Source organism: Coregonus lavaretus, assembly GCF_964263955.1.
Source record: "Coregonus lavaretus genome assembly, chromosome: 3".
NCBI lineage: Eukaryota > Metazoa > Chordata > Actinopteri > Salmoniformes > Salmonidae > Coregonus > Coregonus lavaretus.
This window is the reverse complement of record NC_139990.1, coordinates 68269433-68288984: the sequence shown is the minus strand read 5'-3', so window position 1 is coordinate 68288984 and position 19552 is coordinate 68269433. Positions and strand designations below refer to the sequence as shown.

The window sequence follows — 19552 nt, the reverse complement described above, 5'->3', positions numbered from 1 at the left end:
GTTGTCTTTAAGCCATTTTGCCACAACTTTGGAAGTAAGCTTGGGGTCATTGTCCATTTGGAAGACCCATTTGCAACCAAGCTTTAACTTCCTGACTGATGTCTTGAGATGTTGCTTCAATATATCCACATAATTTTCCTTCCTCATGATGCCATCTATTTTGTGAAGTGAACCAGTCCCTCCTGCAGCAAAGCACCCCCACAGCATGATGCTGCCACCCCCGTGCTTCACGGTTGGGATGGTGTTCTTCAGCTTGCAAGCTTTCCCCTTTTTCCTCCAAACATAACGATGGTCATTATGGCCAAACAGCTCTATTTTTGTTTCATCAGACCAGAGGACATTTCTCCAAAAAGTACGATCTTTGTCCCCATGTGCAGTTGCAAACCGTAATCTGTCTTTTTTATGGCGGTTTTGGAGCAGTGGCTTCTTCCTTGCTGAGCGGCCTTTCAGGTTATGTCGATATAGGACTCGTTTTACTGTGGATATAGATACGTTTGTACCTGTTTCCTCCAGCATCTTCACAAGGTCTCTAGGAGACAGAACACGTCTCCATTCTGAGCGGTATGACGGCTGCGTGGTCCCAGAGTGTTTATACTTGCGTACTATTGTTTGTACAGATGAATGTGGTACCTTCAGGCGTTTGGAAATTGCTCCCAAGGATGAACCAGACTGATGGAGGTCTACAATTATTTTTCTGAGGTCTTGGCTGATTTCTTTTGATTTTCCCATGATGTCAAACAAAGAGGCACAGAGTTGAAGGTAGGCCTTGAAATACATCCACAGGCACACCTACAATTGACTCAAATGAAGTCAATTAGCCTATCAGAAGCTTCTAAAGCCATGATATCAATTTCTGGAATTTTCCAAGCTGTTTAAAAGGCACAGTCAACTTAGTGTATGTAAACTTCTGACCAACTGGAATTGTGATACAGTGAATTAGAAGTGAAATAATCTGTCTGTAAACAATTGTTGGAAAAATTACTTGTGTCATGCACAAAGTAGATGTCCTAACCGACTTGCCAAAACTATAGTTTGTTAACAAGAAATTTGTGGAGTGGTTGAAAAATGAGTTTTAATGACTCCAACCTAAGTGTATGTAAACTTCCGACTTCAACTGTAGATCCTTGTCCCAGGACATCAACCAATTAGATCAGATACAAACACAGTGGGTCACTCATATGCACCCAAACATCAAATCCCTGGTATCATCATGGGTACTGGCATGGCCCAGGACATGATGGAAATATAGGACAGGGAGGGAATGAAATATTCATAGATCTAAGCATTGCTCTCTCAAGCACATCTCTCTTCCCGTCTCCTGCCAAACCAGGCAAAAAAGGACCGAGCACAGCAAGACAATCACTGGTAGTAAATCGGGGCTTGTGATATGTGGACTTGGAACTGACTTGCAAAATAGAAGCCCATGCTTAAAAATAGACTTCAAACTGAACTTGCCAGAAAAAGAGCACTGAGTAAACAGGGTGGGAACTCTCGCTTGGTTCTCCTGCAAAATGGAAATGAGGCAAACAACAGGCTAGGAAATAGCTGTGGGTCCCGAGCCGTGAAATCAGAGTGGAAAGGGAAAAGGGCTGCTCCGAAAAACAGTAAAGAGGAACTCGGGAGGCCGAAAGAGAATAAGTCTGCATCTCATTTGAATGGGACAGGGAACTAATGAATTACCTCACCGTCACCCCCCTAGCGCCTCTCTCGGCCCTCACACTCTCACCCCGGATGGGGTGATGTAAGGGGCTATGGTGGGGCCCCAGACACACTAGAAGCGCAGTGTAAACAACAACCACCAATTCTGTGCCAGAAGGCTCTCACTGTGTTAGTGTTGGTTTGTGTGTGTGCGTGGTCATGCTGGGGTTTAAAAGTTCCAGCTATCGGGCTTGCCAGCCTGCCAAATGAGTGTATTTGTACTTTGTTTTCAAGTTCCTAAAGTTCAAGCGACGACAGGTGTGAGAGAGAAATAGATAACAGATAAATCACTAATTCACGTGTACACAGTTTCACTCTGCATTAGCACAATCAACACAACATTGCAGGTTACTTTTTAACTCGACAAAATTGAATTACTTGCTTGTGACCACCATTATACATACAACAAATGAGAGAAGAAATGTGTGCAGGGTTTACAATGTAACTAAACTAACTGAGGTTGAAAGATTCTTGGGCCTCCAACATCTAGAAATGGCAACTTATGGCCTAGTTAAGAAAAATAATGCTTACAAAGCATGATTTGGGGCCAAAAACACCTTTTAAAGGCAGTCTCTCATAGCATATCAATTTGCCTGTTAACAGTCATGTCTCTGTTAGGGTCTCTGCCACGGCTTTCCTACTGTCACCTGTCATGGATGTGGAACAATGCCTGGCATTTTGCAAGCCACTTTCCTCCCAAGCGCTGTCATCCTTTTCAAAGCCATCGTGGTGATGAAATGCCCAGCAGACGCGCACACACACACACACACCAGTATCTGACTGGTTGAGACACCCAGACCCATCAGTAATAGGTAGTGATAGGACCGTCACACTCAAGCCACCGTCAACTGGATATCTGGGCCGTGCGGCTGGGCAGCCACCCATTCATAACTGAGCACTCTATCGGCATGCCGACCCGTCACCCGTGGCAACCTGCTCCACCTCCCCTTGGGGGTTGAGAGAGGCAGCCCAGTTTAATCCTCCACTGGTCTATGCGAGGTGGCCTCATAGCACCACACACACCCGTCACAACGCGTTTACACAGCAGCAGCATGAGGCATTAGCTAGGAGGAGTTACTGTTTAGTGGCTGTAAATGGGGTGGTTTTAAGTTTTGATGTGTACAAACCCTCTACAAACAAACTCAACTGATTGTGCCAAAGCCCCCTTAATTGAACAATCAATATTTAATGGAGCATTTGAAGGCACAGTCCTCAAGATGTATCCGACTAGCAGGGTATACATCGACAACTTCACTGTTCTAGGAAGTGAGTAGTAACTGGCTGGGTAATATACAAAATGGACATATCAAAAACAATACGAAAAATAAATAATAAGGGAATGAAAAGGAAAAACCAGTAACAAAGTGTAATGCCATAGTGAAATTACAGTAACATCACATTCCAAGACCGTAGAGACTTAACTGGTAGATCGAGGGGGTTTACATCAGGTAATCAGATTCAGTTTAAATAGTAATGCTTACAAGAGACTTCAATCACATTACCTTGTTGTTGGCCAGATGCCCACATAGCTGTGCCTGGATGGCTGGTTAGTCAAACCCGCATTGAACATCTCTGCTATCTGCCATTCCTCTTCTCTCTGTACATCCCCAACGCGTGAGTGACACAGCCAAAATTCCTACTCTCCCAGAGGGTTAGGTTTCTAACTCAGCAGTGATTTGGAGCCAACAGACAGAGATGAACAAAAGAGCTGGTTCAAACTTTTTCTCTGTGGAAAACCGAACTACAATGCTAAATTCCACAAGCTTACATATAACATAGCTAGATCATACATTGATGAAAACCAGGCACCACTATTGGTGTCATTTTGTGTCATTAAGACTTTGTTGACAGTTGCTGAAGATAGAGATGTCTGGGACTGTGTGTGTTCCTGTGTGAGGTACACTACCAGTCAAAGGTTTGGACATACCTACTCATTCAAGGGTTTGTCTTTATTTTTACTATTTTCTACATTGTAGAATAATAGTGAAGACATCAAAACTATGAAATAACACATATGGAATCATGTAGCAACCAAAAAAGTGTTAAACAAATCTAAATGTCTTTTATATTTGAGATTCTTCAAATAGCCAGCCTTTGCCTTGATGACAGCTTTGCACACGCTTGGCATTCTCTCAACCAGCTTCACCTGGAATGCTTTTCCAACAGTCTTGAAGGAGTTCATATATATGCTGAGCACTTGTTGGCTGCTTTTCCTTCACTCTGCGGTCCAACTCGTCCCAACCGGGGGATTGTGGAGGCCAGGTCATCTGATGCTGGTTAAGAGTGCCTTGAATTCTAAATAAATCACAGAGTGTCACCAGCAAAGCACCCCCACACCATAACACCTCCTCCATGCTTTACGGTGGGAAATACACATGCAGAGATCATCCATTCACCCACACCACATCTCACAAAGCCACGGCTGTTGGAACCAAAAATCTCAAATTTGGACTCTAGACCAAAGGACAAATTTCCACCGGTCTTATGTCCATTGCTCGTGTTTCTTGGCCCAAGCAAGTCTCATCTTCTTATTGGTGTCCTTTAGTAGTGGTTTCTTTGCAGCAATTCGAACATGAAGGCCTGATTCACACAGTCTCCTCTGAACAATTGATGTGTCTGTTACTTGAACTCTGTGAAGCATTTATTTGGGCTGCAATTTCTGAAGCTGGTAACTCTAATGAACATATCCTCTGCAGCAAGAGGTAACTCTGGGTCTTCCATTCCTGTGGCGGTCCTCATGAGAGCCAGTTTCATCATAGCGCTTGATGGTTTTTGCGACTGCACTTGAAGAAACTTTCAAAGTTCTTTACATTTTCCGTATTGACTGACCTTCATGTCTTAAAGTAATGATGGACTGTCATTTCTCTTTGCTTATTTCTTGCCATAATATGGACTTTGTCTTTTACCAAATAGGGCTATCTTATGTATACCCCCCTACCTTGTCATAACACAACTGATTGGCTCAAACGCATTAAGAAGGAAAGAAATTCCACAAATTAACTTAAGAAGGCACACCTGTTAATTGAAATGCATTCCAGGTGATTACCTCATGAAGCTGGTTGATAGAATGCCAAGAGTGTGCAAAGCTGTCATCAAGGCAAAGGCTGGCTACTTTGAAGAATCTCAAAATATAAAATACAAATGGATTTGTTTAACACTTTTTTGGTTACTACATGATTCCATAAGTGTTATTTCATAGTTTTGATGTCTTCACTATTATTATACAATGTAATAAATAGTAAAAAATAAAGAAAAACCCTTGAATGAGTAGCTGTGTCCAAACCTTTGACTGGTAGTGTAGGTGGGAGGATGACAGAGGTTGTTTCGTTCAAACATAGTCATTTTCAGTACCATTACTTCAGGCAAACAACATCAGGTTCCAACAGTAATCAAGTCAACAGTCTCAACGCCAAACATACAATTAAGGAGAGTCCAAAAGTCCTTGTTCGTTAGTGTATAGGGTTTTTAAGGTCCCACCCAACCATTCAGAGATTCTCTGCATGCTGGTAAGAGCTCTAATTATAGGTTCCACAAGAACACAAAAGACCATAAGAGTAATGTGTAATCTCTCAAAGCCTAGACTCTTAGAAAAAAAGTGTTCCAAAGGGGTTATTTGTCTGACCCATAGGAGAAACCTTTTTGGTTCCAGGTAGAAACCAGTTGAGTTCCATGAAGAACCCTCTGTGGAAAGGGTTTTACACGGAACTCAAAAGGGTTCTACCTGGAGCCAAAAGGGTTCTACTTGGAACCAAAAAGGGTTCTTAAAAATTTCCTGCAAAAATTCTAGGTTTAGTACAAAAAGGAGCCCTTGTTCAATATTCTCCAATGGGAGAATTGTTTTTCCTGTCATCCCGCCCATTAAGTGCTGTCAATACATATCACCCAAAATACCAGTTACAGCCAATCAGAGCTGCTAACAGGGGTAGAGGGTCTGTCTGCCCGTCTGTCGGCTCTTTCACCACAGATGAGATCACTACGTTGCCTGATACACCAGAGCGTGCTTTGCTTAACTCAGTGGTGAAACCCACCATGGACTCAGCTATGGCTATCATAAACTTTATCCGATCAACTTGCATGCAACATCGCTTGTTGCGTAGTCTGCTGAGCATCCTGATCTACTTTTACGTAATGATGTTCGGTGGCTAAGCAAGGGTAATAACGCTGTCAAGAGAGCAGCCTATGTGAGCTTAGGGAGGAGATAGTTGCTTTTCTCCACGATTGCCGCCACAAGAAAGCCAACACATATCTAGCAAAAATGCTTGATGAGGAGTTCGTATCAAATGTTTGTTTTTTAGTGACATCTACAATCAATTGAATACACTTAATTTGAGACTACAGGGGAGGGATAAAACCGTTAGACATGATTTACTTATAAAAAAAAAAAAAAATTATCCTCTGATTTGAGCCCAAACAAAATGCCAAATTTCCCTACACTGCGCAACTATATTCAGTCATCATCAGTACAAATCACTCCTGTGATGTCAGAGTTTTTAGATAAACTGAAAGCTAACTTTGCAACTCGATTTGAGGAGTTTAAGTGTCCACAGAGGTTGTGCAGTTTGTTATATGGACCCGTTCTCTACTGATGGGGAGGGATAGAGACTTCTCCGCAAAAGCTAGTCAACTGAAATATGCCATGCATAAAATATGTTTCTTATCTGTAAAAAATAAACAGAAGAAGACAGAGAAAATAATGAAATAATATTGAAATAGAAAATAGAACAGAATGTGATGCTGGTCAACTGAGATATGCCATTCATAAAAGGTTTCAAAAGATGAAGCTACAGTGGGGAGAACAAGTATTTGATACACTGCCGATTTTGCAGGTTTTCCTACTTACAAAGCATGTAGAGGTCTGTAATTTTTATCATAGGTACACTTCAACTGTGAGAGAGGGAATCTAAAACAAAAATCCAGAAAATCACATTGTATTATTTTTAAGTAATTAATTTGCATTTTATGGCATGACATAAGTATTTGATCACCTACCAAACAGTAAGAATTCCGGCTCTCACAGACCTGTTAGTTTTTCTTTAAGAAGCCCTCCTGTTCTCCACTCATTACCTGTATTAACTGCACCTGTTTGAACTCGTTGCCTGTATAAAAGACACATGTCCACACACTCAATCAAACAGACTCCAACCTCTCCACAATGGCCAAGACCAGAGAGCTGTGTAAGGACATCAGGGATAAAATTGTAGACCTGCACAAGGCTGGGATTGGCTACAGGACAATAGGCAAGCAGCTTGGTGAGAAGCAACAACTGTTATTAGAAAATGGAAGAAGTTCAAGATGACGGTCAATCACCCTCAGTCTGGGGCTCCATGCAAGATCTCACCTCGTGGGGCATCAATGATCATGAGGAAGGTGAGGGATCAGCCCAGAACTACACGGCAGGACCTGGTCAATGACCTGAAGAGAGCTGGGACCACAGTCTCAAAGAAAACCATTAGTAACACACTACGCCGTCATGGATTAAAAACCTGCAGCGCACGCAAGGTCCCCCTGCTCAAGCCAGCGCATGTCCAGGTCCGTCTGAAGTTTGCCAATGACCATCTGGATGATCCAGAGGAGGAATGGGAGAAGGTCATGTGGTCTGATGAGACAAAAAATAGAGTTTGGAGGAAGAAGAAGGATGAGTACAACCCCAATAACACCATCCCAACCGTGAAGCATGGAGGTGGAAACATCATTCTTTGGGGATGCTTTTCAGCAAAGGGGACAGGATGACTGCACCGTATTGATGAGAGGATGGATGGGGCCATGCATCGCGAGATCTTGGCCAACAACCTCCTTCCCTCAGTAAGAGCATTGAAGATGGGTCGTGGCTGGGTCTTCCAGCATGACAACGACCCGAAACACACAGCCAGGGCAACTAAGGAGTGGCTCCGTAAGAAGCATCTCAAGGTCCTGGAGTGGCCTAGCCAGTCTCCAGACCTGAACCCAATAGAACATCTTTGGAGGGAGCTGAAAGTCCGTATTGCCCAGCGACAGCCCCGAAACCTGAAGGATCTGGAGAAGGTCTGTATGGAGGAGTGGGCCAAAATCCCTGCTGCAGTGTGTGCAAACCTGGTCAAGACCTACAGGAAACGTATGATCTCTGTAATTGCAAACAAAGGTTTCTGTACCAAATATTAAGTTCTGCTTTTCTGATGTATCAAATACTTATGTCATGCAATAAAATGCAAATGAATTACTTAAAAATCATACAATGTGATTTTCTGGATTTTTGTTTTAGATTCCGTCTCTCACAGTTGAAGTGTAACTATGATAAAAATTACAGACCTCTACATGCTTTGTAAGTAGGAAAACCTGCAAAATCGGCAGTGTATCAAATACTTGTTCTCCCCACTGTATGTATGTAAAACGGACAGGAAATTAGAAATGATTTAATGTGATGCAGGTCAACTGTGTTATAAGTACAAATGTGTTCCATTATTTAAACAATTTGATGCACTGAATTAGGCTAATCTTAAAGCACTTAAAATGCAACATTTAAATTTCAATAAAAGTGCTTCATAAGATTATAATTGTGTTTGTGCATAGTTTTTTTATACCTGTCTTAGGAAGAGTAATCCCATGTAGAAAATCTCTGGCCCCCTTGTAAATAACCTTTTTCAAATCTGGCCCCTGTAAGAATATGGTTGAATAGCCCTGGTGTACAGCCTCCATCATCCACAACATGGGAGGCTAGTGACACTCCTGACTGTTTTAGGACAGCTTACTGCCACCACCACCAAATGATCTTTCTGATCACTGCAGGGGGGAGAACACATTGAGATGGCCTATAAGAACAGGACCACGCCCTTTAGCTGAACAGGGCCTGGGTCTAATATTAGCCGATGGGTCTGGAGACTGGGACTTTCAGAAGACCAAGAGAGCACAGATCAGCCTGTCTGGGCTATTGTGAGAGGAGTGGAAATGGCAGGATAGGAAGCAGCTATGGAGTACAGAGCTAGTTTCCTCCCATCACCCTTCGCTTTCAGCAAAGACCCAGTCAGGGAAGTGGGGTACAGCTGTTTGGTGATATAATTAGGCACCACGCCATTGGGCTCAGAGTTATTCTGAAGTTACAGAGGAGCAACAGAGAGAGAGAGAATGAGGGGGTGGGAAGAGAGAATAAAAAAATAGGCAGGTTTGTAAATAGCTGATGTGTACATTTCAGGGCCCCTTGTGTTTTGAGAGTGAGGGGTCAGGCGGTCAGCTATTAGACAGCATGTGGCTGTGGTATTCGGTCACTTCCTCTCTGTGTCCTTTTGGTTTTAAATTCCTGTGTAGCACTCTGTCGAGACCCTACTACAGTGTTTGTTCAATGTTTTGGATAACAAATTCATGAACTCTTCAGACGATCTACATTTACAAACCTGGATGTATACAGTAATGACCATTACTTTATAGGGAACCAACCCGCCAAAAATTAGCTGTTTGTATTAGATTATATGTTACATTTAACACAGCCACACAATTTACTTCAAAGCACTTCATTGTCATCTGCTATTAGCCTTTAATCACTATCCCTGGAGCTTTGGAGTTACAGATCCACATAAAGAAATTATAGGTCTGGAACCATCTGAAACATCAATGGTCTCCTATTTCAAAGGGCTAATATTATGTGGGGAAGACCAAAGGAATTGAAGAGGCTTCCCCAACTGCCAGGCCCTGTTAAAAGCGTGACTAATAACATATGTAATGGGGCTGTGAATCAGCATGAATATGCATTCAACTTAAGTGCTTAAGAGACCAAATTAACACCATAAGCATGGGCGACAAAAACGATCACATTAATTTTCTAAGCAATGATCTTGCTCCCAAATTAACATAACCAATGACTGGTTATAATTCTGGCAACGCAATTCAGAGCATAAAAAGATTGAAAGGTAACTGAACTCAGCAAAAAAAGAAACGTCCTCACTGTTAACTGCGTATATTTTCAGCAAACTTAACATGTGTAAATATTTGTATGAACATAATAAGATTCAACAACTGAGACATAAACTGAACTAGTTCCACAGACATGTGACTAACAGAAATGGAATGATGTGTCCCTGAACAAGGGGGGGTCAAAATCAAAAGTACCAGTCAGTATCGGGTGTGGCCACCAGCTGCATTAAGTACTGCAGTGCATCTCCTCCTCATGGACTGCACCAGATTTGCCAGTTCTTGCTGTGAGATGTTCCCCCACTCTTCCACCAAGGCACCTGCAAGTTCCCAGACATTTCTGGGGGGGAATGGCCCTAGCCCTCACCCTCCGATCCAACAGATCCCAGACGTGCTCAATGGGATTGCGATCCGGGCTCTTCGCTGGCCATGGCAGAACACTTGACATTCCTGTCTTGCAGGAAATCACACACAGAACGAGCAGTATGGCTGGTGGCATTGTCATGCTGGAGGGTCATGTCAGGATGAGCCTGCAGGAAAGGTACCACATGAGGGAGGAGGATGTCTTCCCCTGGGCATCTTTCTTTTTGTGTTTTTCAGAGTCAGTAGAAAGGCCTCTTTAGTGTCCTAAGTTTTCATAACTGTGACCTTAATTGCCTACCGTCTGTAAGCTGTTAGTGTCTTAATGACCGTTCCACAGGTGCATGTTCATTAATTGTTTATGGTTCATTGAACAAGCATGGGAGACAGTGTTTAAACCCTTTACAATGAAGATCTATGAAGTTATTTGGATTTTTATGAATTATCTTTAAAAGACAGGGTCCTGAAAAAGGGAAGTTTCTTTTTTTGCTGAGTTTATTTCCCCCGTTTTCAGTCTAAACATGTATGTTTTTGTTTACCTTTGAGCGTGTCTGAGTCGGAATTCCACAAAAGTGCTTCAATAAAACCTATTATCAGCTCAATTTAATGATGGTTAGTCGTTACCTTAAGTGGGGTCAAAAGTTCAAACATAAACAGAAACTGCGTCTGATTAATTCAGTCAAAACACTTAAATATCCACACAGCCTGAGAAAATATTATGGAACCTTAGAGTTTGCACAGTTTGAGTGCCGGTTTCCAGTGAGGTGGGCTGGAGGGCTACCTCCACTCCCCTGTGAGAAGTCAGTGTCTGAGGTAAGCGTGAGTTGTGTGATTTACACCAGCTGGGTGCTGTAGAGGGGACCATAGCTGACATGAAGCAATCTCTATGTGTGGGGATTCTGAAGTTTAGCCCTGGAGAAGATATATTTTCACTGAGCTCTCCTTCATCTCTTTACCTCTTGGGGCGGCAGGTAGCTTAGTGGTTAAGAGCGTTGTGCCAGTAACCGAAAGGTCGCTGGTTCTAATCCCCGAGCCGACTAGGTGAAAAATCTGTCGATGTGCCCTTGAGCAAGGCACTTAACCCTAATTGCTCCTGTAAGTCGCTCTGGATAAGAGTGTCTGCTAAATGACTAAAATGTAATGTAAATGTTCTCCACATCTCTTTGGCTCTTCTTTACCTCTTCTCCACCCCCACTGAAACTCTTCCACTGAGGGAGAAACACCACGGTGAAAACATACACCCACACACAAACATGCCCGCTAGCACGCACACACACACAAACAGGGAGGCCCCTGCACTGGAAGAAAGAGAGATATGCCACCCATGCATTGTTAGCATTGGAAGAACATTAGCCTCTCTACCGACTCAGACTTGCCTGTTGTTTAAAGACCGGACACCAAATCTGGCATGACTTCTGTCACTCTGTGGCCTCTCCTTCTCTTTTCTTCTCTCCGGTCCTCATTCAAACCCCACCTCCGCTCTGCATTTTGCTGAGCATGGACTTTTTGAACGTGGGCGAGGAGGACTACTTCCTAACCCTATCCTTCTAAATCATCTTCCCTCCTGCACCAACAACATACCAGCATTACTAGGGCCAAGAGTTTTCCCTGGTTAGGTTGAGTGGTCTAGAAAACTCCTGTTCCTATACTACATTCCATCAGCATTCGAGCAACGAGCCATACCTCTTAAATAGAATAGCAAAGTAAAGCCTCCTTATTCTGCTGATATTTTTTCAAAATTCTGTCGGGGATTTAGGATTTGCCTAATCCTTCTAACCATGCAAATACTTCTCAATTCTTCCCAAAAAGTAAACTGGATTAAAATGTTGGGAAACAGGGCATTTGATTGGCAACATAATCTTGGGTAGAGGAACCATACATATGGAATTAACTGGATTATACTGGATATAGAGCCTTCGTCCTTCTGGTGGGTCTTCCTTCTGCACTGTAACCGGTAATAAATAAATGAGATTATAAAACAGAGGAGTGAAATGATAAATGAGATTATATAACGAACAAGACTTTCTATTTGCTCGACATCTCAAGAGATTGAAAATGGGCCCCTTGTTGAAATCTCAGTCTGTGAGCAAATTGAAATCTTCAGAGAGGATGAATTATTTCCGTGCGAGCTGGAAGCTCATCGACACACACAGCAGCAACAACACGTATTTTCTAGGCCAGCTTTGATGTTGATGAAGCGAAGGAACACTGCAACAACTAGGCTATAGGAGGATGTACAGCCTACATAGACTCATCCACTCACTGACTCATTCACAACTGTGCAGGAATAATGTATGGTAATATCCGTATGAGTTGAAATAAAGTCTTTTCTGAGGAAAGTTATGCAAAACAAGTTGCTCCAACAATGACGTTGTTAGAATCTCAAGATGATCGCATCCCCACAAATATTTCTCCATATATCAAATCTGACACCTAATTTGTGGCTAGAAGACCAATCTTAGACCAATCTTATCTCTATACGACAGCAATGTTTACATTTGTGATCACCCTTACAAAACAATAACACAAAATTAATGTGAAGGGGGAAAAAAAGGTTTTCAGACACGTGTGAAGTTTCACATGTAAATTGTTGTGGAATGTTTTCCCCCGGAAATTTATTTTTCACATTTTCACCACTTTCAGCTACATCTGGTCTCCGAACCAGGGCCGACCAGAACCGACCCTGTTAAGCTTCAGAGGCAAACCAGCAGTGGGATGTGTTGCTGGAAGGAATGTTCCAAAACTAGCAACTGGAAAAAGGGCAGCGAAAGCAAAGGCGTTATATTTAGCTGCGCAATGTCTTTTTTTTACTGACATTCTTTTTTTGCATTCATTTACAATTCATTTGCTTTCGCATTTTAAAAGTATTTCCTTGCAATATTTTGTTTTTCTATCAATACTTCCATGATAATGAAAATTTTAGTTTTAACCATATGTTTAGGCTATACAGTGTTTGTTTACATTTACTTTGTTTACAAACATTGGAGTAGAAGGGGAGTTCTTACATGTGAAACTGCAAATTAGATTTTCACTTTCTCATGTGGAATTGCAAGTTCACATGTGAAAAAGATTTTCACATATGAAACTGCAAATTAGATTTTTGTTGACATGCAATTCCACATGTCGAAGTGAGGTTTTCACATTTTGAGTTCTTACATGTGAAACAGCTAATGTGATTTTCACATGTGGACATTTCTTACATGTGAAGCTGGAAATTTGACAAATCCGCCAAATCTTAGACGGCATTGGTCTCCAGTCCACGAACCTCAATTTCCGTCTTTCTCACGTTCGTTCTGAAATAGCTGAGTGGAAAAAACCTGGAAAGTGTGTCAACGTGAGACTCCTAGTGTAACAGTGTTGCTTCCGTCCCTCTCCTCGCCCCTACCTGGGCTTGAACCAGGGACCCTCTGCACACATCGACAACAGTCACCCTCGAAGCACCGTTACCCGTCGCTCCACAAAAGCTGCGGCCCTTGCAGAGCAAGGGAAACAACTACTTCAAGGTCTCAGAGCGAGTGACGTCACCGATTGAAACGCTACTAGTGCACACCGCTAACTAGCTAGCCATTTCACACCGGTTACACTAGCCCACCAATCTCTAACTAAATCATAAATATACTCACTAATGCAGCTTTCGCTCCAGAAAATGGGACACTGGCTTTACAATTCACATATTCTCCTAATTACGCAAGAGCAGCTCCTGCGGCTGAAGCTGTGCCTGTGTAGCTGGCTGAGTGATCCTGTTCACTGCAGTCCTGACAGCCTGACAGGGCTGGTGGTGCTGGGGCTCCCTGACTGGGTTACACAATAGAAGAAGTCCTGTCAGATACTACGGTTTGTTTCCCTGTCAGTCTGCTAAGACTCTTTATCCTCCGGATGACGAGCGTGTTTGTACAAACTAGGGCTAGTAACAGTAGGCTACAACATGGAACTTAGTGAACAAGCTATGAAGCTTTAGGCAGAAGACACTCTCGCTCAGCTAGGCTCAAATATCTCCATAACAATGCAAGTACAGTCACAGCAATATTTGATATTGATTTTCTTTGTGTTTTTTTATTTTATTTTAGGGGGTAGATCAGCTTTAATATTACAGATAGATTGTATCTTCCATCAATGTAATTGTCTGCATCACTTCCAATATTTGAAATTGATTAATGGGGCAACTTACATGTATAGTGCCATTTGGAATAAACACACAACAAACAGTATTGACCTTAAAGTTAATTGATCTGTTGGTTAGATCTATTGACCATTACAGTGCATCAGCAAGTGCGTGACCCAATATGACACACGTTGTCAAGATCTAAAGTAGGCCTAAACTGTGATACTATGGCTAACCCTCAATTAGTTTAAAGGTAGTTACCATTAACTGTGCAGTTACACACTTGACATTTACAGTAAATATCAGAACATGCCAGTACGAAACACATCAACATTCACATGATCTGCCTCCAGAGTTCACACATCAAGACGGCTTCTCTTCACTTTGCTCCTCACAGGCACCTGACAAGTTCTTCAGAAGGTGAAGCCTGAATTCTATATGATATGCCCTGTACTGTCTGTGACATCTACAGTAACCATTTCAGACAGGTGTTATTTTTATAGCCCTCTCTGATGGGTAGAGCATACTCTGTGTGTGTGTGTGTGTGTGTGTGAGTGTGTGTGTGTGTGTGTGTGTGTGCGCGCCATTTGGGACACAGCCCTAAAGAAAAGAAGGATTAGAAGATGTTCTTCAAAAGTCCTGACGAAGGCGGAATTCCACAATGCCTGGGCAGGACTAAAGAGACTCTCTACTACAGCAGCCCCACTGCAAGGGCCTCTGATTCACCGTTCACACCAGTGAGTGGATCCTATCAACGGTATTCTATGCTACTTGCTAGTTGAACGTAGTAGCATTAGCAATCATAAACAATGCACTTCAGAGGCACACTCCGCTAACACAAATGGGTAGGGCAGGCTATATATTCCAGCCCACTTCTAGTGCAATACAGAAAAACATGTCTGGCTTTGGTTAGCAACAAAGGTAGTCTGTCCTCCAAGGTGTGAATGAATAACTGCCACAATAACCTATTCAAAATCCTTAGATATCGAAAAAGTCTCCAACCAGATGACATTAAAATATTGATTAAGTATCCTACTGAAGTTGGGTAAATCACTTCTATAAATGTTCTCACACGACAACAGAGTTCCGCTAAGACTTGACAAATAGGTGACCCTTCATGCTTGAGGAATGCGACGATGAAGATTGACTAAGATCTTTAACAGGACCTGTCAGTCAGAGAGGGCTGCATGCATGAGTCGTCTCTTTGTTACATTTTTAGCTCATGTAACATGTTCCCCATGAATCATTCCAGGCAGCTTCAGAAACAGCTTCTGATCAGTGTCAAGGGGCAGAGATCATAGAAGAAGAATACTGCAGGCTACAGTGCACATAATGATGATGGCGTTTCCTGGACACAGCCTTCAATGACATAGCCTGGTTCCAGACTTGTATGTGCTGTAGCCAACTCCTATTGTCATTGTCATCCAATAACCATAGGAGTTGGCAAGACCAAACTAATGGATCTAGGACCAGGCTTTCAATGACATAGCTGCTAGATAGATACAGCAGAGTCTGGTCAAGGTTCCCACGGTCAACAAGGAGGAGCTCCTTTTTTATGAATCTCAGCCAAAACAAGTAACAACCCACCCATCCAGCAGTCCACAAGAAGTAGGAAGGAAGCTCTTGGTTGGACACGGTTGTCCATTGTGTGTGTGTGTGTGTCCTACTAGCAGAGCAGGGTAATGGGTCAATACCATGGTCCTAGCTCTTAGACAATCTCAGTTCTAACCAGTAACACCACCTCACCTGCATTATGACACAACTACATCCACTCATGAATTGTATGAGAATCTGAGTAATTCCATCTTCCTTCTGGGGAGGTATTATTTTGAGGATCTTAGTTATCCACCCCCAGCCGCCCTATTCATTACTGGGAGTATTATTACTCACACAGAGGTAATTGGCCCACAGGCTATTACATAAAATAGGCCTGGTGATTATCAGGTATGTCTGATTCAGAGAGAAAGTGCATTGTCCTCTATTTCACAATAAACCAATAAACCTATCTTCATGTATTCAAATAGGGCTGCTTATCTGGCTGTGTAAAGTGGAACATTGAAATAGCCACTGACACCCTCTTAACTGGATGTCATCCATGGTTGTGCTCTGGTCTTCAGCGAAAAAAGTCCTTCACTCACTCATAATTATACTTCATAATAGTCCTTATGCATGATGATGACACATGAAAAGCCATAGAGGCGAGGAGGCATATCCTGAACAATGCGACAATCCATGCTACTCTGATCATCTCTCATCTGACAAATACAGGGTTATGGTGTGTGTGTGTATACACAACACGTGTGTGCCCGAAGGGAATGCACAACTGCACTCATACTCCTGCCACATCCGTTTTGACCAGTCACTGTTAAACACTTATGCAAAAGCCCACTGACAGAATGACAGCATACTGCTTATAATATCCAGTGGATGACTCTGTCCTTGAACACTAGCGCTCCAGGACATATAAAATCATAGAACTTCAAGAGTAAATCAATCAATCTGGACAGATGATGAAGTTGGGTCCTGCCTTCACCTTGGCTCTGCACTTCTGATTAAAGGGCATCTGATCTCAGAAGGCTAAATCACAGTAATCATTTGTGTATCCATTTACAGATCAGAAGGCACCTGGATTAAAGATATATGAAACATGAATCCCTGCATTAGAACTCGGCTAGTCAAGATCAAATGGCACAGAACAGAAGCCGTTCATTACCCAGTTGATGGGTGCTCATGTGATAAGCCGGTTGAGGGGGAAACGGAGCGGATGCCAGACCAGTGACCGCATAATGTCAACATGGGGAGGGGACAGAGATTACCTCATTAAGCGCCGCTGTATTAATTATTATTAATTCAGTTTTGATCGAATGGACAGTGTTTGGGTTAGGCTGTTAGAGACACGTCATACATTTGTTGAGAAACCTGTTGAGGAAAATCCAGTGATTTAAACCCAGAATATTCCCATGTGTTTTTGTTGTTGTCATACAGATTAGAGAAGAATTAGCAGTGTGGCAGTAGACTAGTCTGTATTGTGGAGGCTTTTTGAACGGGAGTCAATCAGGACTAGGCTATGCAATTATGAATTGGTGGTGAATTTATAGCTCTGCTTCCTCTAGTTCCTTCCTATTGACTATGTGTTGTTACACGTTTAAAGCGTGGAAATAACCCTTATTAGACTACACCACACAGAGCCTAACAATGATACAGCTGAGAAGAAATGAAGCTCGTTTGATCTCAAACAACTTCACATTCACACGCACAACGACAGTGCAAATTACCAATAAAATCATCATTCGATACTAAATTTGTCGGGAGATACGTGAGAAACGTCACTAGAAAACCCTCGAATGTATTGACAGACCGAACAAACAAACAACAAACGTTTCAACGCGCGTGAAATTTACACGAGGTTCAATAAAATAATAGGTAACTTACATGTTGATTCAGGCAACGCATTTCCCACCAAATCGGTGTCGAGGTCTTTGCTTTCCATTTTATTCATTCAAGCATGCGCTTTCGGCTCGTCCTCTCCCGACCGTATGTATACTCATTCCTCAGACAGAAGGGAAACTTGGTTGAGTCACTCTAGTTGCTCACCAGTGCGCGCAGTCTACACCTATTTCCAAATGGAAAACGCTGGAAACGAACGCGGTAAGGTTGCGCTCTTTCAAAAATAAAAACTGTGCCGCACACAGAATAACAATGCTTTTGGCTGGAAACTATTTTGGCTGCAATACCATCGACGTTCCCAAATTGCTTAAGATCAGAAAGATATAGAGGGGGAGGGGAAATAAGTAAACCCGACACAACTGCTGGCGGTATGCTCATTGTACGGACTGTCGGATGCTGGCCTCTGGATCGGACTGTTCCATAACCAGTAGGGGTGTGAATATTATTTATCTTCAATCTTTATACCGCATTATCTAATTCACCGTGAATAACATATATTTGTATTACTATGTTGTAATTACTTATATTTGACTATGTGCATGTCTAAACGTGTTTAATCAAATACTTCACATATAAATCAAATGTATACCCCTGTCATTCCAAATGGAGCCATCCGTTTATAAAAAAAAAAAAATACAACCTCTGGTCCATTCCAGTGTAAAGTAATTCAATGCTTTTCATGTGTTGAATGCCTGACCACTGCTTCAACGATGCTATCACCCAAACAACATTGAAAACAAATGTTTTCAAAGCCATTTTTTAGAAGTCACTTATGGTAGGCGAATTATTAGTGCATCACCTAGTAGACTAGCCTACCAGGTGATGCACACTCACTAACACAAACCAAACACACAAGCAATCACATACACACATTCCTCATACTCACTCACACACACACACACACACAGCCAACGCTGCTGTCCCGTGTCATATAGAGAGACATTGAACCACTGGTCACTTCCCGTTTCACACTGAGTATTTATAAACTGTATTCGTGACATACACTACCAGTCAAAAGTTTGGACACACATATTCATTCAAGGGTTTTTCTTTATTTTTACATTGTAGAATAATAGTGAAGACATCAAATCTATGAAATAACACATATGGAATCATGTATGACATAGCTCACTCTAATATAGCCTATCTACTGCTGTAGGCTACATATCATTCTTAGTAGGCCTATATCTTGTGTAAATTCTTCCGGTGTAAATACCTATAGATTGCATTTTGATTACTGTTACAATGCTAGTTGTTAGTTGGATTCGTCCCGACGTTCTTGATTTCTTGTTTGTAGCTTCTTTTTTTTTTTTTTTACATTTGAATTATTTGTGGACTTGTTTGACATTTTAATGCATTGTTAGGCGCTAGTTCCATAAGCAATAAGACCCACATCATTGACATTATCCTATTTTCAACATGTAATGAACAAAAATTATATCACAACATGTAAAGAGTTGGTCCCGTCTTTCATGGGCTGAAATAAAAGATCCCAGAAATGTTCCATACACACAAAAAGCTTATTTCTCTCAAATGTTGTGCACAAATTTACACTGAGGAGTATTTCTGTCTATAATAAAGCCGTTTTGTGGGGGAAAACTAATTCCAATTGGCTGGGCCTGGCTCCCCAGTGGGTGGGCCTGGCTCCCAAGTGAGTGGGCCTATGCCCTCCCAGGCCCACCCATGTCTGCGCCCCTGCCCAGTCATGTGAAATCCATAGATTAGGGCCTAATTTATTTATTTAAATTGACTGATTTCCTTCTATGAACTGTAACTCAGTAAAATCTTTGAAATTGTTGCATGTTGCGTTTATATTTTGTTCAGTATATTTTGGCACACTTATTGTCCAGCTATTGACCATGAAATAAGTATAACCTAAAGTATAATTCACTCTCCCCAAGTGTTTAACTTGTATTATATCTGGCCAGGGGCGCAACTTTGGTTTTAGAAGTGGAGGGGGGCATAATTATTATTAGTATTATTATTTTTAATCCAGTCAGATAAACACTCCAAACAGCCGACCCGACCGCTCGAAGACGTCCACATGGTCCTAAAGCACACCGTAGC

The 19552-nt window shown here is 42.1% G+C and overlaps 1 protein-coding gene across 4 annotated transcripts in view; it reads right to left on the bottom strand.

The window, feature by feature from the left end:
* Positions 1 to 17880, bottom strand: part of LOC311113679 (uncharacterized protein) — a 63760-nt gene extending 45880 nt beyond the window's left edge. The window contains exon 1 of one of the 4 annotated variants that reach the window (XM_084156970.1): positions 17471 to 17880. In XM_084156970.1, coding sequence (XP_084013096.1) covers positions 17471 to 17537 — 67 coding nt within the window. In that variant the 5' untranslated portion in view covers positions 17538 to 17880. The remainder of the gene's footprint in view (positions 1 to 17470) is intronic. The other 3 variants (XM_084156973.1, XM_084156971.1, XM_084156972.1) reach the window with 3 other exon arrangements.
* Between the last annotated feature and the right edge of the window lie 1672 nt (positions 17881 to 19552).